This window comes from Typopeltis vanoorti, chromosome 14 (genome assembly GCF_054136105.1).
Source record: "Typopeltis vanoorti isolate ZY-2024b chromosome 14, IOZ_Tvanoo_1.0, whole genome shotgun sequence".
Classification (NCBI taxonomy): Eukaryota; Metazoa; Arthropoda; class Arachnida; order Uropygi; family Thelyphonidae; genus Typopeltis; species Typopeltis vanoorti.
The window spans coordinates 39,678,299-39,700,981 of record NC_143562.1 but is presented as its reverse complement, the minus strand read 5'-3'; the positions used below and the strand labels follow the sequence as shown (position 1 = coordinate 39,700,981).

The 22,683-nt window shown below is 34.4% G+C and overlaps 1 protein-coding gene across 7 annotated transcripts in view; it reads left to right on the top strand.

Annotated features, from left to right (window-relative positions):
- The window catches only part of LOC150099385 (uncharacterized), a 237,457-nt gene that overhangs the window by 25,975 nt on the left and 188,799 nt on the right, over positions 1-22,683 (top strand). For all 7 annotated transcript variants that reach the window (XR_016549348.1, XR_016549346.1, XR_016549347.1 and 4 more), the window contains exon 3: positions 1,982-3,033. Coding sequence is in view for 4 of the 7 variants with exons in the window: in XM_090403698.1 (XP_090259824.1) it covers positions 1,982-3,033 (1,052 nt within the window). In the remaining 3 variants the exon portion in view is untranslated. The remainder of the gene's footprint in view (positions 1-1,981; positions 3,034-22,683) is intronic.

The window sequence follows — 22,683 nt, the reverse complement described above, 5'->3', positions numbered from 1 at the left end:
GCTGTAACAAATTTGCCTTGAAATTCAGTAATGAAAAGACCAAAACTATGAAAATAAGTAGGAGCATGGAAAACTTCAGCTGCATTCTGAATGGAGAATCTATAGAACAAGTAAAATATTTCAGTTATTTAGTCACAGTTTTTAGTGAAGATAGCAGGTTAACTTTGGAAATAAACAACAGAATAAGCAGACCTGGTACGGTGGGTAGCTAGCTGAATAATTTATATGGAATAAAGAGAAATTAGCCAAAACATCAAACTAGCAGTATACAAGACACTGTTTAAACCAGTTTTAAGTTATGGATCTGAGAGTTAGGTTAGAAATAAAGCACTTGATCTAGTCTTTGATCAAGATATGCTTGGTATGCTTTCTTCTTTTTCAGGACTGCTTCTTTAATTCCATGGTGTTCTTATTTTTCTCTCAGCATATGTTGTTCTGCACACATGGAAACCATACCATGTTTTCTGTCATAAACATCTCTAGCACTCAATCTTTTCAAAACAACCTTATATGGACAATTCTTTATTCTATCCATGTTTTGTGTCAGCAGCAGTGCATAAAAAAGTCAAGGGGAGTTATGTCATTATGCCTGTGCAGGCCAGCCTTAGCTGTGCTGACACATTTTTGAATGCTAATAATTTCAATTTCCTATCTAATATCTTAATTTTTAATATGATTCTGCCTTTGATGCCATCAATTCACTCCCTTAATTTTTATTAGAATCCTGATATCTGATATTAAAATTGGAGATGTCAGACTTAGCGCTTTTGTCTTTTTGTCTAAACCATCAGCCAGGCAAATTATGTAATCAAAAGGGTTGTTACAGCATGATGAATATGAGGGATGCTTTATCCTGTTGCAAGACAGCATTGGGCTTGTCCTCATTTTTGGCAGTATATTCTTATGGTTACTAAATTGTGGTTACTGTTTTTTTGTTTTTTTTCCCAAGAAAAAGAGAATGGCCCATAGATTTTTTTCATATGTCCAGGTACAAAAAAAAGTTTAATTTTTGGACCATTCCTTGAATGTTCAACTATGTGTAGATTTACAGAACTATATATGGATGGTATGTCTATTAACTTTTCCTAAAACATGAAACATGGCTTTATGAATTGAAACACATTGTGGATGAGAATGTTGAATTCTCCTTGATGCTGTCTCTGCAAAAATGTATATCAGGCCACTGTGTCATTTGATGTAATTGCCTACAGTAAGTATAAATAGTGCAGCTGAAGTGCAAGACATTTTTACAGAATTCACCATGCAGTTTTCTGTGCTGTTTTCCTCTTGACTACACTGTTGTGTTGACTTTTGCATAGCTCACATAAATGAATATCAAACATGATCAGCTGTTTCTTTACTCGCAGGTGGTTACCTGGGACTCTTCTCTTTATGAATATTTGGTTTCTTGAATTTTGCAATACCACTTAACAAATGGAATTTGCAGTTGGATTCTTTCATACTTCTGAATGCCTGCTGAACAGAGATAACAGCATATGGAATGAATCTCTAGCACACGCACACACACAGTCCTATCCACTCGCCATCTCCTCTTCATTCAATTAGCAGCATAATACATTGTATGCTTTAGCAGTAACCATCAAAAACTAATTCTTGCACCTCTGTACATTCATACTCAGAGTTTCTATATCCAGTTATCCATGTTGTGTTTTCCTGTTGCTAATTGATTCATTATAATTTAGAAATTACCGACATCATTGGCTTTCCCTGTATATTGGCTGCTATTGTCTTTTGTTTGCGTCTTCTGCTCAGATACCTGGTCATTGTTTGCAGTATTCTTCCTATCATCGTGCTTATTATTTACATTATTACAGTATTTATACTTTCAGAAAAGTATAAAGAATAGTGTTCAAATAAAAAAAAACACCTGCATACTTTTGAGTATATAGTGTATATTAAAATTATATGAAGGTGAGATAGCAATATTAAACAATTTGAACAGTATTTCATTTCATTTCAGAAAAGGAAGAAACGAAACAAAGATTCTGATGAAGAAATTTGGGTTGAAAGTTCTCCAAAGATTATTAGACTTGATAAGCAGCATGAGGATTTTGAAACTGCTGTGAATACTCATAAATCCTCACCATCTTTGGAATCCTCTTCATGTAAAGCATCTAATGATGATAATAGAGCTGTTAAATGTGATATTTTAAATGAATCTGAAAAATCTGTCATAAGTGATGTATATACATGTCAGGTTTTGAAAACAGATGCAGAATCTGGTCAGGATACAAATTCTGAGTTGAATCATGAAGTCGTAGGTACTACTGATATAAAGAAAACAGTTGTTGAAACAGATAAATTAGATCTGAATGAAAATATTACAGATATTACTGAGAATATTGAAATTGATAGAGAATGTGTAGATGAAAAGATATTAAATGAAAGTAAGTCAGATAAGAAAATAGAAGATGACATATCTGTTGAAAAGGACTCTTCAGATTCTACTAAATTAAAAGGTAAAATAGTTATTGGGGATCTAAAATCTAGTCACATATTTAAAATTCTAGAGGGAAAGGAAAGTAACATAGATTGTAGTAGTACAGAAATTAAAAATAATGGCGAAATTGATACAGATATTAAAAATAATGGAGAAATTGATACAGATATTAAAAGTAAAGATGTATATAATAATAATGTTGAAGAAAAATTTGAAGATTCCTCTTTTAGAGAACAGAATAATGAGAATGATAGCAGTCATATAGACATTAAAAAAGCTAAGAAACATGAAATATTAAAACAGGAGGTGGAGTATGTGGTGCCTTTAAAAAGTGCATCACATAATAAGCAGCATAAGAGTCATCGCATTTCAAAGACAAAAGAAAAACATAAATCAAAAAAGTCCAAAAAGAAAAAGAAAAGTGAAAGGCAGAGTAGGAGCAGAAGCAGAGGTCAAAGTCCAAGGAGTCGGAGCAAAAATCAGGTTCGAAGCAGAAGTCGAGGGCATAGTCGTAGTAAGAGTCGGGAACGGAGTTGGGATAAAAAAAGACATAGGTACAGTAGAAAAGAAAGGTACTGTACTTTTCCTCTCATATTAAAAATAATTTATTTAATGCTTTCTTGATATGTAAATTTTTTTCTCCCTTTTATATGCACATAACATGGGTAGTTCAGAAGTAATAGGACAGTTGCTAGAGTAATAATCACTACAATTTCATTATTTATTACAATAAATAATTTTTCATGAAAGAATTTTTTTTTTTTTTTTTTTTAATCTGGCATCCTATTAATTATGGCAGCAATTTTTATTTGGCAGAGCCACACATTTTCACACACCTTTGAAAGGTTAAAATTAATCATGACTTATTTTCAGAATATCCAATTTCTGATTTTTTTTTTTTTTACTGCTAATTGAATACTGAAGGTGTACTTTTTGTTTTTTTATTTGCATTTTTAGAAAATAATTTTTTTCAAGATGACAGCTACCTGTTCTAGGTGTTCTGATTGCTTCCTCCAACCCATTTTGCACTCCCCCCCTGTAGACAATAAGTTGAATCTACAAGTCTAATTTTTTGTATGTTTTATGCAGATAATGTAGTGGAATGTGCCCAACATCACCTAAAATAAAGCATGTTTTCTATTTAAAATTAAAAAAAAATTGATAAGGGTTTGCAAAAATTAAACCATTTTGAAACCCAAAAATATTACTTGGTGATGGGTGGGGGGGAGACTAAATAAAAAATTTTCAATTTCTGTGAAGTAAAATTGTCCCATTCTGTTATTTTTATTTTCATCTTCAGCTTAGACAGCCTTTTGAAGAAAATTAAGAAAACTATGATGTTTGCATCTTTCAGGTATATTTATTACACCTACTTATCAAAACATGATTTTTAGGGCCTCCAAATGGTGTGAAGTAAGCAGATTACATGTTAAGTTTTTATATATGTCATTAGCATTAATATCCTGATGTATATGTTCATGTGTAGACCAACACTTGACCATACAGGAGTTAGAAACTAAATCTGAAAGAATAGGGGTTGATCCTTATTTCCATAGTGTCCTATGTCTGTATATTGCATGTGTTCTTCTGACTAGTTTGCTTGTTTTGAGGGATAAAAACCCAGGGATTCCAGGAGTGGGGGGGGGACCATCCGGTTTTCCCCCATTTGATTGTAAACACCTGATAAAGATTCTTCACATCATAGATGAGATTCCAACTTGGATCTTTCCACCTAAAGGGTTTTATCTGCAGATCAGTTGGTTTGTCCAAACCAACTGATCTACAGAGGCTCTAGTAGAATTAATGTAAAAGTACAATAAAACATTTATAAAAAAAATACAATTTTGTGTTTATTCCAGTAACACCTATGTGGTCAATATAATTTCATATGGCTAAGGTTTGCAAAGAGCAGGTGCACTACAGTTTGAAGTGCATATAAAATTTTGTTGTATTTTAACCTAGTTTATTTAGCTGAGTAATAAGAATAATTAGTATTCGCACTTAAATGTGATTTATTTTTCCAAAGGATATGATCTAGTCAGTTTTAATAGCAATTCTCATCATCATCAAATGCTTGATTTGTATCCTCAGGGGATGTGTAGGATATTATGATAGAACTGTATGAAAACACTACATCATTACTAGCTTCTGATTGACAACTTCCCTTCAAATTAATCTCTGTCAAGACTCCAACATTGGCATATCTTATATTTCTGTTTTCTAACACTTTTTACTGTATCAATCTACCTATATCTTGGTCTTCCTCTGGATAAATCTTTATCCTGCTAACTTGGTAGAGAACACTTGTTTTGCTGATCTTTCTTCTCCCATTCTGTTTAAATGACCATACCACCTGAGATTAGCTCTACTATCACATTCCTGGATGCTAACAATGTCCAATTCTTTCTTAATATCCTTGTTTTTAATAAGATACTGCCATTGATGACACCTGTTCACTCCCCTAATCTTTCTCAGCACTCTCGTATCTGTGATCTCCAGTTTTTGATCAACTGTTTTATTTCTAACCTGGCTCTCAGATCCATAAGTTAAAATTGGTTTGGGCATTGTCTTGTATACAGCTAATTTAGTGTTTTGACTAATTTCTTTCTTATTCCATGTAAATTTATTCAGCTGACTTCTTACCATTCCAGCTTTACTAATTCTGATGTCTATTTCCATATTTCATTTGCAATCTTCACTAAAAACTGCCTAAATAGGTGAAATGTTTTACTTGTTCTATAAGTTCCATTCAAGATACAGTTCATGTTTTCAATGTACACATACCTGGCACTGAATTAGAAACCTTTATCCAGACATACATAAACATCATTTATGCAGCGTATATGCAAAATATTTGGTCATGTGCATCATTTAAGAATACTGCTGGTCAATAATTGTCAGTAGCATCGATCACAATGTAAAAACAAAGGATCTTTTTGGAGTTCAATGAAGGACTTATTGTTGTGGATGCCTGTCTGGCTGGAGCCATGATTTTAAAAACAGCAGAGCTGACTGGCTTCTCAAAAGGTGAGATATCCTAGGTATTTAATCAGTGGAAAAAGAGGCATAACTGTGGTCCTAAGAAGTCTTTCAGGAACAAGATTGGCATCATCTGGGAAAGTTATATGGACAAACAGAACTTCCTGTATGCAGCAATTGACTGAAGCATTTAATGTTCCTTCAGGGAATTGAAGAGAATCAGTACTGGCAGTTGCATGCCTATATGGAAACAACTGTATTAAATAAAAGTAATTCGGTGACCAGTATGTATATGTGTATGTATATATATATATATATATATATATGCCTATTTTCATTGTCTTTTTATTGATGATTGTCATACCAAATTTATTACAACAGTTATTTAATTTAGTCAGGGAATCTTGCAGAATATTAAGTCAGTATTAATTTTAATAGTTACCATCGTAAGCACAACTAACACCATTGTATACACAACAGACACAATCATTCAAGTCCAATTGGAAGTTTGACAGAGTAAGTACCTGTGCATAAATGTTATTTTTTAAGCATCCTTTATTATTTTTTTCATTTCTATTTGCTGCTGTCACATGGCACACCACTCATGATCCTAAAAAAAACTATCCTGATACGTGGATGTCTTAAATAGACTGCAGATGCAACAAAAAAATGCACTCTTTGTCTAACAGCCACCTAAGCTTTTTTTCTTATAGCCTACCACCTATGAAGAGCATCTTATCAAAACTTCAACTTTTTATTTGGTATCCCACAACTTTTTTGGGCTTCAAAGTTAGTCATGTTTAATTTTTTTCCAAACTTCGAGGCAATTTTTTTCATAGAAGGACTTCTGTCATGGTGATTTTGGACATACCCATTCCACTACATGTATCAATGAAACACAAAAAAAAATCAGATTTGAGGATTCAACTTAGTGCCCCCCAGGCTAAGTTTAAGAAAAAGGGGAGGAGAGAAAAAAGAACTCCCAGAACATACAAAGCAGTTGATCACTATCTTGAAAAACAATTAATTTTTTGTCTGAAAATGCAAATACGAAATCAAGAACCCACCTTGAGCATTAAAATGGCAATAAAAAATCAGAAAATGGACAATATGGAAATAAGCTGTGATTAGTTTTGAAATCCCCCAAAATTGTAAAAATTCTTTGAATTCATCAAATAAAAATGGCCACCATAATTTTAAAAAAATATATATTTTTCCATCTAAAGGAGATAGAATAACCAAATAATTTGCTTTCATCAAAATACAAAATTAAGCAGCTTCAGTTTAATTTTTAATTTAATTTCATATGATATTGACAATTTAAGATTTAATTTATTCAAAAGTGATTTGGAAGGATGGATCTATCTCCACGGGAACAAAGTTGAGGATTTTAGATGCAGTTGTTTTTCCAACAGCGACTTATGGATGCAAGACTTGGAACCTAAAGAAGTCAGATAAGAAACGGATATCTGCTTTCGAGATGTGGTGTTACAGAAGGCTGTTGAGGATATCATATACTGAAAGGCGTAATGAATGGGTGTTAGAAAAGATTAGTAGAACTTTAGGGCTCCTTAAGGATATTGACAGAAGAAAGTTAAAATATTTTGGACACATAGAAAGGATGGAAGGAGGACTTCTCAGAACAGTAATAGAAGGTAAAGTTCCTGGAAAAAGAGGCAGGGGTAGACCATCAATGAGATGGATGGATGGCGTGTGTGTGTGGAGTGACTGATCTTCAGAGAGTTGAGGCTGCCAGAAAAGCAAACAACAGGACTACATGGCATGGCCTAGTGTGGAACATCACTGAGCATCGGAGAGACCATATGGCATCTGTAGATGCCCAGTGAACATAGAGAGAGAAAAGTGATTTTATATTTTCATATATACCGTTACCAGTAGTGTCATTAGTTGTTAAAAATGTCAAAAAGTGTTCACGAATTTCAATATCTGCTTCAAATATATGTAAAAATCTAAAAATTACTGAAATTTGCTCCTGATAACTAACATCAGGAGTACAATCAAGAATTATTGAATAGTACGTTGCCTGTCGTATCATATTTACAATATTTTGTTGAATTTTGGTTCCCATATCATTGTACGATATCATTCATTTTATATCGGGTGATACATACGAATTTTGTTTCTTACCTATAATTTTTTTCCCCGAACATTGCATTAAATGATCTTTTAAAAGTGGATCAAATTCTGCAATCAATTCTATGATTCCAAAAAAATTGCCATTATGGGCTGTGTACAAAGTATCAAAATTACCTCTAAAAGCTAAATTATGTTTGGATAAATAAAAAATTGCAGCTACTATTCGTCTTAAAACATTTCTTAACTGTTCTGCTTCAGATTTTATGACATTTTGATTTGCCTGATCAATTGTGTATTGTTTTTAAATTACATTCCATTCGTGTCCATGAATACATACATTTCATGTGCACTGGATTTCGTTCATGCGACTTTAATCTTTCACTTACATGTCGCCAGTCTGAAAAGCCATTATTAGATAAAAAATTATCGTCAGAAGAAAATAATTTGCAACAAAAACAAAAAATAAAGTTGGAAGAGTTTGAATATACAAGCCATCTTCTGTTTTACTTCTCTCCGTTTGCAATTGTCTTAACATAGTGAGCTATGGAAAAACATCTTATTTTCATCTTTTGGAAAATCATTTTCAGTCGGAGGAGACGGTGGACCACGTTGTACAATTTGTGTTAGTGTTGTGTTGTTCAAAATTTTGGGCCATGTTGCTGGATCATCAATAGTAAATAGTTCACATTCCTCTGGTGTCTTGGTTTTAGGATCTTCAATACTCATTGTTTAACCAAACGCGTCATGTTCTCCGCTTCCTTTGAGTATTTCAGAACTCTCATTATTAATTAATGTTGAAGCCAAAGAACTGTTTGTAGTTATTTCAGAACTCCCATTATCAACTGATATATGTGAATAAATATGAGTTCAACTTCATAAATTTAAACAGTGAATTGCTTTGACGTTCTTCAGCCGCTTCTTTTTCTTGTTTTCGCTTTTGTTTTTCATGCCCACTTGGGTATTTTCTTCCATAATAATCTCTCTCTCACGACTAGTCATACTCTAGAATTAAATACCATAGATTTAATTATAAAATAAGTTAATAAATTATAATAAAATTACTTACCTGATAAATAAAATATATCTAAAATAGATAATATTAGAAAATAAATAAATCTAATATAGATTGAAAGCTGCTATTGAAGAAAAATTCTGATGTCAGATAACCTAAAACCAGTTTACAAAATATATTTTTAAGATGTTTTGCAAGTAATGTCACATAAAAAAAATTGCCATGACAGTACATGTATATACTTACTTGTTCATAAAATCATAAGCTAAAATAAAAAAAAACTCCTTAAAATTATTAAAAACACCCGTTTTAAAATGCACTTTTCCCTATTTAACACTGTGTTGTACGATATTGTTATATATCTTAGAGAAGTTTTAAATACTACTGCTACGATCTTATTTCGCTTATTATAACAACAATAGTTGGTTGTAAAATTATATACATATATTTTGTATATAATAATTACAATATTAAATTATATAATAATTTAAAAAATTGATTTACTTTTTTCAAATTTTTGCGCTTTGTGGAACCCTGTGCCACCGCACAGTTTGCACACCGATGAATACGGCCTTGCATCCATCTAACTCCCACCTGATTAACTTTCCTTACCTTAGGTATACTAATATAGCTTCTGCTAGATGCCCATTAAGTGTCTCCCAAGCACTACTATAGCATCCTTCTCTTGCATGTAGAGTTTTGTACCTTAGCCTTGAGCTTTCTCCTAAGCTTGTCATAATCACTTGCCTTAGTTCTGCATATACCCCTTTTTGATGGAATATTCATCATTTTTTACAACTCCCAAGTGACCTACATGGTCACTTTCCCCAATTGTAGGCAATGTGGCCACCTTATCTATCCCTGTAACTACATCATCTGCTGTTAGCCAGTTCTCACTAATGTGTATAACTTTTGGCAAGGTTGCACTAACCAATGCCAAAAATCCTCTCTCTTGTTCCACACTTCTGGCATTAGTATATAGAAACTGCAGTGTCCCTTTAGGCCCCCAACTGCCTTTACTTCCTTATTTGACTAACCTATTCAATATTTTTGCTTGAGAGACTAGATTCTGCACTTGGTCATTCTCACACTCACTTTTCTCATGGGTGCCTTCACATATACTCACTCCCTCCCTTCCTGCAGACACCCAAACACTTTAGATGCAGCAGTCCATCAGCTTTATAGAAATCCTTCTTTCCATCAAACACAGGTCATAAGTCACAAACTCTATATAATTTGTTCTTCACAATCTGCATATTGATTTGTTTGCTGCTACCACCTTCCTGTTCAATTCACTTGACCTACACTCATTATACTAATTTGCAGATGCATATCTTCCAGATCATCCATGGAACCCTCAGGCCTATAAGCATCAACCAGCTGTATATTTTGTCTTATTGGCCTTGATCTCACACCAGACTATGTCCGATATTCTTGCACCTTGAGTCCCCCTTCCATTACATGCTGCCACAAGTAATTATCTCTCAGTAGGTGTGTAAATTCCATTTCCTTCTTGCTATATGATCTTGCATCCTTCCAATCTATATCTCCATAGTTGAAGTCCTACATTTTAATCACTTGACTTACACTCATTATTCTAATTTGCTGATGCATATCTTCCACATCATCCATGGAACCCTCTGTCCTATAAGCAGCAACCAGCCATATATTTTGTCTTATTGGCCTTGATCTCACACAAGACTGCTTCAAATGAACAACTACTCTCCTGCCTATCTGCTATTCTTTTTGGCTGCAGTTCATCTGCTGTCATCAGCAGATAAACTTCTGCTGATGATAGCAGATGAATCATCCCCATCTTATCTTCCCTGAAAATACTAAACCCTTCACATTCTATCCCTGTAACTACATCAGCTGTTAGCCAGTTCTCACTAATGCATATAACTTTTGGTGAGGTCGCTTTAACAATGCCAAAAACACCTCCCTCTTGTTTTTGGCATTAGTATATAGAAACTGCAGTGTCCCCAACTGCCTTTGCTTCCTGAATTGACTAACCTATTCAATATTTTTACTGAAGAGACTAGGTTCTGCACTTGGTCATTCTCACACTCACTTTTCTCATGGGTGCCTTCACACACACTACCTGCATTCACCCTAATTTTTTAAATTTTCCTGAATTTGCACTTCAGCATGCTCGATGAACAAAGCTCTCTCTAGACACCTAACATCCAATCACTTTAGATGCAGTCTGTCTGCTTTATAGAAATCCTTCTTTCCATCAAACATAGGCCATAAGTCCACAAACTCCACATAATTTGTTCTGCACAACCTGAATATTTATTTGTTTGCTACCACCATCCTCCTGTTCAATTTGCCTGTATCATAGCTTGTCAGGAGACTTGGTCTTCATCTTCTCACTTTTCATTTTTCTTCATCTAAAAACTCCTTCACATCCTCCCTCATAGAATACTTCTCACCTCTCAGATTATTAGTGTCAACCAAGACAATTCTTTTTCTTCAGTTATACTTGTCAAGTATAAAATACTTTGTAACCAAGTGAAAAAACTTCAAGTTCTGTATAAAGTGAGAGGTCATCATCAATTTCCTGACAAGAGATTTATAGACTACTATGATAAAGTTTACAATATTACTAATCTCCTATCAAATTAAGAAGCCTAAATGGCAAAGAAATGAAGCTAGCTGAGGAATTAGATAAGTACCAGATCGACATAATAGGGATGACCGAAACAAAAAAAGACAAAAACTGGTGAGATCTTTCTGAGCTATAAATACAAAATATTATATTCAGGCAATGACAATCAAGGAAAAGAAGGAGTAGTCATAGTATTCAACGCTAAATACGAGGCTAATCTTGAATGACAGGCAGTCTCACGTAGAGTGATCTAGGCAAATATGAGAATGGAAAACTGGACAAAGAGACTTATTTGTGCCTATGGTCCCACAGAAGGTTCTCCTAAGGTAGAAGTGGAGGAATTTTTTGAGGATTTAGAGAAAGCATCTGACACAATGAAAAAGGAAAAGTTGGTCCTCGTTGGATCTAAATAGCAGAGTAGGAAATGACTGTCAGACATACAAAAATATTTTTGGAAAATTTGGAGAAAAGAGCAAAGCTAATAATAATGGCAAATATTTGTTGGATTTCTGCTCAGGACATGGACTGGTTATTACTAACACCATGTTCCAACATAAAAATGTGCACAAATTCACATGGAGAGAAGAGACAAGAAATAAGAAAAGTCTCATGGGCTATGTTATTATTGATAAGGATGTTTTCTCCCTGGTGCAGGACACCAGAGTGTACAGAGGATTTGAAATTGGAAGTGATCACTATTTAGTCTTGAGCAGGATAAAAGTGAATTTCATATTGAAAAGAATAACATGTAAGAAAGTTTTAAAGCGAATAAAAGTTGAGCAGCTCTCAGATGTGAACTGTAGACTAAAATACAGAAATATTATTGAAAGGAAAATGAAAGAGTTTGAAAACAGGAATCAAACCTTGGAGATTCAGTGGCAAACTCTGAAGGAAACATTGATTGATTCTGCCAGAGAGGCATGTGGTGAGGTTGTGTGCAAGGATAAAAAAATCAGAACTCCCTGGTGGACACAGGAAGTTAAAGAGGCAGTGAAGGAAAAGAAGAAAGCATATCAAAAGTTCCTGGCAAATAAGTCAGCTTTTACTCTTACAGAATACAGAAACAAATGTAAGAAAGCTAAACAGTGTGTAAAACTAGCTAAACAAAAGTCATGGGAGGACTTTGGCAAGAATATAGAAAATAAATATCAAGAAGGTGGCAAAATATTCTGGAGGTTGTTGAAGAAGCTTAGGAATGGAGGAAAGAGTGCTGTAAAAGGAGTTAGAGATGATAAAGGTGATATGAAAATGGAAGAAAAAGATATCCTTGAAGTATGGAGTAATTATTTTGAAAAACTGCTAAATGAAACAAGCAGTGATGACAGCACAGTGGTAAAAAACACTGACCAGGCATTCAGTCAGGAATACATATCTATGCATGAAGTAGAAAAAACCATCAAAGGCTTAAAAGGTGGAAAGGCAGCAGGAGTAGATGATATTCAACCAGAAATGCTGAAGTATGGTGATATAAAAGTCTTACAGTGGCTGCACTGCATAGTTCAGAAACCCTCGAGAGAGAGAGGGACGAATTCCTGATGATTGAAGTAGAGCTCTCATAGTACCCATATATAAAAAGGGAAATAAAACTGAATGTGAGAATTACAGAAGTATTTCCCTGTTAAGTGTTCCTGGCAAGATCTATGCAAGTATACTTGAGAAACGATTGAGAAGAATCGTGGAAGAAAAGCTGGGTGAAGAACAAGCTGGATTCAGGCCAAATAGAGGCTGTCAGGATCAAATCTTCACTTTATGACAAATAGTGGAGAAATCATGGGAATATAACAAAGATCTCTATTTGAGTTTTGTAGATCTGGAAAAGGCATATGATAAGGTGCCAAGAGAGGAGCTATTCAATATGCTACAGTTATATGGTGTTAATGGGGCATTATATCAAGCAATACTTAGTCTTTATTTGAGTTGTAAGTCAGCAGTTAGAATTGATTGAAGTACAGGAAGATGGTTTAATTAAATCTGGTGTGAGAGAAGGATGTACATTATCCCCACTGTTATTCATTGTCTATATGGATCACATTATGAAGGAAAGTGGTATTAAACATGATATCAAAATTGGAAATGTTAATGTTAGCTCTTTGCTTTATGTGGACGATGTTATATTTATCGAGAAATCTTCTATGAGTCTGCAAGATTCCTTGACTAAATTGAATAACTGTTGTAATATATATGGTATGAAGGTCAGCAATAAAAAGACAAAGACAATGAAAATAGGCAGAATCGTTGAAAATGTCAACTGCATTGTGAATGGAGAACGTGTGGAACAAGTAAAACATTTCAGCTACTTAGGCACGATTTTTAGTGAAGATGGTAAATTAAATATGGAAATAGACAACAGAATCAATAAAGCAGGTATAGTAGTAAGTCAAATGAATAAATCCATATGGAATAAACGAGAAATTAGTCGGAAAACTAAATTAGCTGTATACAAGACAGTGTTCAAACCAGTTTTAACTTATGGATCTGAGAGCTGGGTCAAAAGTATAACACTTGACCACAGATATGAGAATCCTGAGAAAGATTAGAGGCGTGAACAGATGGCATCAATGGTAATATCATATTAAAAACAAGGATATTAGGAAAGGACTTGACATTGTCAGTGTCCAGGAATGTGTTAGCAGAGCTAATCTCAGGTGGTATGGTCATTTAAACAGAATGGACGAGGAAAGATTGGCAAAACAAGTGTTCTCTGCCCGTGTTGGCAGGAAAACGACCCAGAGGAAGACCAAGATATAGGTGGATTGATACAGTACAAAGTGTCTTAGACGACAGAAATATAAGATCTGATAATATTGGAGTTTTGACAAGTAACAGACTGATCTGGAGGAAAATTGTAGATATTAAGTTAGTAATGATGTAAATTTTTTCATGTAGTACTATCATATCCTGTACACCCCTTGAGGGTACATGGCAGGAATTTGATGATGATGACTAATCTCCTATCAATAGTTTTCTTTGAAATTGGTCTATTATTTATCAGCACTCTAATATTGTCATATTTAACATTTTGATCTTCTAAGGCACTTGTGATGAAATCAATTCACCTGAATCTTGGTCTTCTTTGGATGTTTTTTCTGAAATCTTGGCATCAGACACCTGTTTTGCTAATCTTTTCTCTCCCATTCCAAGTGACCAATACGACCTTAGATTAGTTCTGTTCATATATTCTTGTGATAGGGCTAATTCAATCTAAGTATTTTGTTCAATATCATGTTCCTTCCTAATGTTTTCTGTTTTAATATGATTCTATCATTGATGCCATGTGTTTGGTCACCCCATTTTTCTTAGTTCTCATCATATTTGTTGTGTTAGATCTGAAATAGGCGACTTCAAATTTTACATGACCTCACCATTCCAGAATCTAACAATTAACAAAAAAAATATATGCATACTTAACTTTTAGCGCAGTGTAACTATGTTTTTTTTGTAACAACATCTTGTATGTTAAACTGTGAATTATGTGAATTTAAATTAATGTATCTATATGTCAAGCATGAATGTAAGTCAGCAAAAAAGGGCAGATATGAGAGAAATCATTAGTGAAATATTATAAATGAAAGAATGCGTATTATTCAGCAACATAGGGCAAAGATCGCCCTAATACTATAAGAACACCATAAGCACCCGCGGGCATCACATCTGAGAAAACATCATGACGCATACGTTCCCGGAAACAAGAAGTTCCGTATGTTGATCGGTGAAGTCACCCAGCCTGAGACCAATGGGTGAGACGATAAGAGAAATTCAAACTCGGAAAGGTGGCGCTCTAGGGGGAGCGTATAAAACCCGCAACACGGAAGTAAATCACCCCGTTTTTTTCTTGTTCCTGCATTTCTCTTTGTGTGCTCCAAGAGTTCATCGCAGTTCAGCTCTCATTTTGAGGGCTGACTTATGAAAAGTTCTGGCATGACACCGCAGCAGATTTCGGCAAGATCAACCGTAGGCCGTCAATGAGAAGGTCATCGACGTAAAACCTTAGCAGAGAAATAGCGCCCAGCTCAGGCGAGTACGTGTAACCCACGTGGCGATAAGATCGAGACAACCAGAGTCGTAACAAAGAAGGAAGGACGGAAGAAAACTGATAAAGAATAGATAAGTACTCTCACTTGTTCTAGCCCCTTTTGAGAATTGACTAACAGTGTCAAGAGAATGCATCTTAAAATTTGTAATGGAAGGAAGAGTGAAGAACTAAGATTTATGTAAATGACTATGCTTTTGACATGAACTTTAAGAACTTTCAGTTAGAGATTCTGTCGTAATTAATCCGAGAGAGATTATTTATGTGCTAAAATGCCTAAATGTCCAATTGAGCTGTAATTAAGAATGTATTATATGTTGAGTTATTGAATTTGCTAACATTTCGAAGTCAATGCATAATAGTTTTAAGAGTGAGAGAGTGAAAGAATGGTAGAAGCTTAAATTAGATTTGATAACTACATTAACTTGTATGGCATTGTATAATGAGTTTAATAAATATTTTGATTCCTTACATGTGTACACCACACCACACTTGGACTATTGTGCTTAGATTTGGTCACCTGGTTTTCAATGTGATGTTGGAAACATTGGAGAAGATCCAGAGATAAGTAACTAAGACAATATCAGGACTATGGAATGTTGTCTATGGAGAAAGATTGAAGAAATGTGGACAGGGTTTGGTTGATAGGAGGAAAGAGAAATGTTTAAGTTAGTGAGAGGATTTTATCAGATTAATCCAGAGGAAATTATAAAAAGAGTAGAAGGTGGGAGGGAAAGATCCAGAGGCCAATCTTGGAAGTTGTCTTGAGTGGTGAAGAGGAGTGTGTGGAGTAGATTTTTTACATGGAAAATTTTCAGTGAATGGAACACATTGCCAGAATAGGTTGTTAATGCAAGGAGTGTTAAGGATTTTAAGATTCAGTATGATAAATATGTTGTCAGTTGAATGAACCTCCCACGATGAGTCTGCTGACTTCATGGAGGGTGTAATAATAATAATGAGAACTTTGGTGTTAATTTATTTTTGGCTTAAATGATACCTTTGATTAAGTAGCATAGTCATTTGTTATAAACTGCTATGGAGATTGCAATTTGTTATAGATTTATAGCACTGTTGATTGATAATTAAAGCTAATGAAATGATGCACTGCATTGCTTTAGAACTATTCTTTAATTGTACATGCAACCAGTAACTTTCAGTCAATTCACTTTTACTCTTTACTTTTGCAAATCTTGCACCACTTAACATTTGATAATCATATTAGCAATGGATTGATTTCCCATTCTTTCTTAACCCGGCACTGGTGAGGTGGGAAAATGTAACAAAAGTGATAAGGTGGGGGTCCTACAGACTCACCCAAATAATTTATCCTTTGCCAAGTAAAAGGCTCCCTCTGTGGATTCTTCCTTACAGTCTTGTTCTGTATCAGACTCATGGTTACTGAACTAATTCTAAATCAGTTTCACTATCATCATCTCTGCTAAATGGCTCCTCATTTGTCAAAGCGGCATCTATAAGTTGACGTAACCTCTGTTCTTCCTGCTTATAACTCATCTGGTAAAAAAAAGATATTCTCAAAATACCCTTTAAATATTTACGAAAACATATTTGTTTATAGTTGGTATGTAAAAATATAGAAGACACAGCAGTAACGATAATATTTTAGTAGAATATACATGAAAACAGCTTACGTTTTGGAAGTAAATATAGTCGCACTTTTGGTAAGGTGGGGTCCGGTTATCCCCAGCACACTTTACACCTCTGCACACTAAACTTGCTTTCGTGCAACAGCCTGTTGTCTACGGCGTCGAGTAGCAGGTTATGGGATGGGGAAGGCTATACCGAGGCATGACTCACTGCCCCGTGTTGTTAAAAAGTTATAGTCAATTTAAAATCTTTGGGGGCTGTGGCATCCCACCTTACTAACGCCAGGTTAATATGAGATACTTTGTGAAATAGCATTGCAAAAGCATTAATATGTCAGAAATGTCAAAATAATATAGTATTTGAATGAAATAGAAGTTGTGTATGATATACATACATTTTTAGAGAATTAATGTTATTCTTTGAGGTGTAATTGACATACTTCATCACCTTCGGTGTGTTGTGTGGTGGATTAGATGGAGTTCCAACATAAATTCTCAGTCTAAAAGCATCCACAAAAGCTTGTGGTAGAAGGAGACAAGATAATTATATTTGTCACTGTTTATTAATATTATACAGTTGACATGTGTGCTCCATGCTTACACTAATGTATATGAAGTATGAATCCTACATTATTCATTTTTTATATAAATGTCTTGAGTCAATTGTAAATTGTCAGTAAGATAAATACAAAATGGATACAATTGATTTTAGTCTAATTTAGGACAATTTTTATCTTTTTAGATATTAAAATGACCCTGGACAGAATGGGCAAAACATGTCAGGAGTACCTACTCCTGATAGGGGCCACCCTAGGCATGAAGGCCATTCCACTAAGGCTAGCATAGCATAACATCAGTTAAAGATAATTAAATTATCTTGACATGAACAATGTTAATCTCAAAGTTATTCAGGATTCTTCTATGAGGGGTGGCATGGAGTGAGCAGATCTTGGGAAGGTGTGTGGGGAAACTTTGCCTTGGTCATCAGTGCAGAAATTGGAAGAGAAGAGTGATGCCAATAGGTCAGTAATGTCTTTGGTGATATTATAAACCATCTGGAAGTGAGAGCATTAGAAACATGGAAGAGTATAAAAGAATGTAGAAATGATAGGAAGGTGTTAGTTATAGAGTACAGTTTCAGTATTGTTAGGGAATGCTCTCAGGATCAGAACACTTGTTGGCATCTAATTATGACAGCATCTTTTGTCATTTTCAAAAACTTATTTTACAAAACACACATTTTTGTAACATTTGATAATTCATAGAAAAAAATATTCTGGATTTGTGTTCAAAAATTATACAAAGATTTGCTACAATAGATAGTTTTTAATGGCATACCGCAGAGTTCAGATTTGTTATCTGAAATTTGAAAATTGAAGTGAGAAAATAAATTTAGCAGTGGTAGGCAAACTGTTAAGAATTTAAGTAATGCCAAATGGTTTTTGCAAATTTAAGTGTGTTTGTATTTTTAGGTGTATTTCAGAAGTAATAGAACCTATTAGATTTTTTTGTCCATTTGTATCTCTTAGGCTGCATAATTCTGACTAAACAGATCAAATGAAATTTGATATTTGAGTTCTTTACTGAAATTTGTTATTTGTGTAAATTAGATCATTTTTATTCTTGAAATTTGGCAAAATGATACAAAATTATGTTACAAATGACAGTAAACTCAGTTTGTAGTAAATATGCAAAAACGATTTGGGCTTTAGTTGTTTTGCTAATGAATTATTATTATACTGTACTGCTGTTGTTTGTTGATGGCACTGCACATCAAATTGATCTCTTTAGTTGATGATAATGTTGCTGTATTTTATAATGGTGTATAAATAGTCTTGATTTGGTAGAGCAAATTGCATCTGTTTATGATTCTCTTGGCTGCCAAATTTTTCAGGCCTGGTTGACCAATGTAAGATAGCTGTTCCCCAACCAACAGACTGCATGTTCGATTCTGTCATGGGTATGGATGTTTGTGATTGTCTTCAGGTGATGAATTTCATTGCCTGGTGTAAGATCATTGCCCCACTTATTGAAGGCCTGAAGTGGCTTGAGAAAAAGTTCCAGGTCAGGTCTCCAGATTGGAGTTTCCTGACTGTGTATAAAAATAAAGAAAAAAAATTTAAAAAAGAAGAAAAAATAGTTAGCTCACCTACAGTACTAATATACTGTTGGCTTACACCGTTTTTCTGGGTGAGAGAGTGACATTAAAAAAAAAAGTGTTCAGTGACATAATGGAAACCTGTGATTATTACATGCAATGGCTTCTATTATCTCTGTACATAGTACCCCAAACCATCTTTACAAGCTTTGAACCTTGACATCCTATACTACTGTTGTCAGTACAATGCTGACTGCAGTTGTAGAGAATGTAGCCAGTAGTGTTGTATTAATTGACATATTTTTCACTGCAATTCATTATAAATTCTGCAGTAAACTAGAAGAGAGAAAGCATTGTTTCCCCCCCCCCCCAGAATATATTATAAACATTTGAGTTATGTGGATCCCACATGAGCAATTATGTTTATCTTTTCTGTGTGAGCAATTAAGGAATAAGTAAGAATTGCTCAAAAAAAAAAGGGGGGGGGGAAATGCTGTAAAGGGAATTTTTCAGAGATATAAGAAGCAGTTCACAGTGCGAGCCAAGAATGCCAAATATGGAAAGGAAGACATCAGATTATGAGAAGAAATTCGTCAGGTAAACTAAAGGAAAACCTAGAGAATTACATAGAAAGTGGAAGAATATTAATCTCAAAGTTAGCGAATCCGCTCTCCAATCAAAAGGCTGCGAGTTTGAATTCTGCCATGGGCATGGATGTTTGTGATTGTCTGTGGAAAAATTAGTGGTGGTGGTGGTGGTGGTGGTGGTCAGCGTTTGTGTAGTTGCGGTCAGTTAGTGGATTGAGTGTTAGAGATAGAGCATGTGTCCTCCCTCTTAGTCTTTGGACTCCCTGGAGGTGTCAAATAATAATAATAATAATAATGACTGTAGTGTTAGATAAGTGATTGCAGTAGCAAATGAAATACAGCAATCCCTCGATTAATGCGTTCTTTAAACCTTAAACCTATCCTCTTCGCTCCCTGCAGAGCATAGGGCCTCAACCATTGATTTCCATCTGACGCTATTCAATGCTTCTTTTTTGATCTCTTTCCAGGAACGTCCCAGCCACCTTGCCTCTATTTCTAGTTCTCTTCTCCATGTTATCTTGGGTCTGCTTCTTTTCCTCTTGCCTTGGGGATTCCATTCTAGTGCAATTTTTGCTATTTCTTTATCTGGGTTCCTGATTGTGTGACCTATCCAGTTCCATTTTCTTTTAGTGATTTCATTTCTGATGCTAGTTTGACCTGTTCTCTCCCAAAGTTCTGTGCTTGTTATTTTATTTGGCCAGTATATTCCTAGTATCTTCCTCAAGCATTTGTTTATGTAGACCTGTATTTTATTTATGTTTTCCTTTGTTAGTGACCATGTCTCAGCTCCACATAGTAAAACTGGTGTAATTAGTGTTGAAGAGCCTAATTTTGGTTTTTAATTTTATTTCTTTGGACTCCCAAATTTCTTCATCATATTGAATGCAGCTGTGCTTTCTGGATTCTATTTTGTATGTCCTGTTTGGTTCCTCCTTGTGTACTGATCACTGATCCCAGGTAGATAAAGTTATCTACTTGTTCCAGTGTTTTCCTTAGTATTTCAAAGACTAATTCTTGTTTGGGATTTATCTTCATTACTTTGGTCTTGTTATGATTTATTTTCAATCCACATTTATTTGCTTCCTGGTTTAAATTATCTATTTTCTTTTGGAGGTGTTGATGTTTTTGTGCCAAAAGGCATATATCGTCTGCAAAATCCAGGTCACTGATTTTATTTGACCATCCCCATTGAATGCCAATTCTTTCTTCAGATGTTTTCCTCATCACTTAGTCAATGACAATCAGAAAGATGGTCGGGGAGAGTATACATCCTTGTCTTACTCCTGTGTTTGTTGCAAATGGTTCTGATAGTTTGCCATTATTTATTATTTGGATTTTGTATTTTTCATGAGTTTTCTTTGTTATATTTATGATTTTCTGAGGAATCCTATAGTGCTTCATTAACTTCCATATAGTCTTTCTGTCTATGCTATCAAATGCACGTTCGAAGTCGATGAATCCCAAATATAGGCTACTCTGCCACGCTATTGACTGTTCAACAATTATTCTTGATGTTATTATCTGTCTATGCTATCAAATGCACGTTCGAAGTCGATGAATCCCAAATATAGGCTACTCTGCCACGCTATTGACTGTTCAACAATTATTCTTAATGTTATTATCTGATCAATACAAGATCTGTTTGGTCTGAACCCAGCCTGTTCTTTCCTCAGTTTAGTTTCAATTTCTTGTTTCATTCTTTCTAGCAAAATTCTAGTAAATACTTACAACATTTAGAAGTGAAATCCCTCTCCAATTTTTAGAAAGTGTTTTATCTCCCTTTTTTGGCAGTTTAACCAGGAGTCCTGTATTCTAGTCTTCTGGCCATTCCTCCTTTTCCCATATTTGATTAAATAGCAGGTGTAGCATTTCAACTGTAGCGTTTATATCTGCTTTAAGTAGTTCAGGCCTGTATATTGTCACTCCCAGCTGCTTTATTATTTTTTGTTACTGCATGAGTTATTTCTAGTTTAATTATAGTTCCTGTATTTATTTTAAGTATTTCTTCTTCTGGTGTTTCTGGTATTTCTTGTTCTAGGTTATCTATTTAAAATTTCTTGGAAATGTTCTACCCATCTTTTTCTATGTCTGCTTCATTTGTAACTTCATTTGTTTTTTACAGGCCCTTCTCTTTTAAAACTCTTCCCAGCTAGCTTTCTTGTTATCTCAAACAACCTCTTTGGGTCAAATTGCTTGCTGCTCCTTCAGCCTCTACACATTTCCTCCAGGAAAACTCTTTTATCTTTCCTTGCACTTTTTTTTACCTGTCTGTTTTTAAGCCTGTATCTTTCATTTATCCTATTTCTTTTGTTTTCTTTGCAGAAGTGTATTCCATAAAGCTTTCCTTTCTTCACATCATTTGATGGTTTCTTCAGAGATCCATTGTTTTGTGATTCCTACTCTGCCTTCCCAGAACTTCTTCGGCAGTACTATTAAATATATTCTTTATTTTTTCCCAGTTCTCTTCAATGTCTATTTCCTTATGTTGTTCTACAAGGCTTCCATATTTATTCCTTAATGTTACTTTATATTTATCTTTTGTATCCTTGTTTTTCAGTTTGGATATATTGTATTTAATTCTTTGGTTTTTGCCTTTAAATATTTTTCTTAGTTTCATTTTTATTTTTGCAATCAATAATAAGTGGTCTGTAAAGGCATCTGCACCTCTCCAAACTCTTACATCCATCAAAGAGATTTTCTCCAAGGTCTGTTTATTAAAATATGGTCTATTTGGTTTTTGGATTTCTTATCAGGGGATATCCAAGTCTGTTTATGGATGTCTTTATGTTTAAATACAGTTCCTCCTATGATCATATCATTGAAAGTGCAAAAGTCTTTTAGGATTTCCCCATTTTCGTTACAGTTTCCTAAACCTTCTTTTCCCATTATTCGTTCATATCCCACGTTACTATTTCCTACTTTTGCATTCATGTCATCTATAATTAAAAGCATATCTACTTTTGACTTCATCTACTTCTTTTTGCAGCATGTCATAGAAGTCTTCTTTCTCTTCTGTTTTTGTTTCTGTTTTCCATTCAATTAGTGCTCTTCTAGCATCTGTTGTTAGCATGAAAGCTACACCTTTGCTATGTGTGTCATCTTCATTCTGGTTTCCAGAATATAAAATGTGTTTGTTTGTTTGTTGTTAGTTGGATTTCTCTGCTACCATTCCATCTTGTCTCATTTAGACCTAGTATTTCT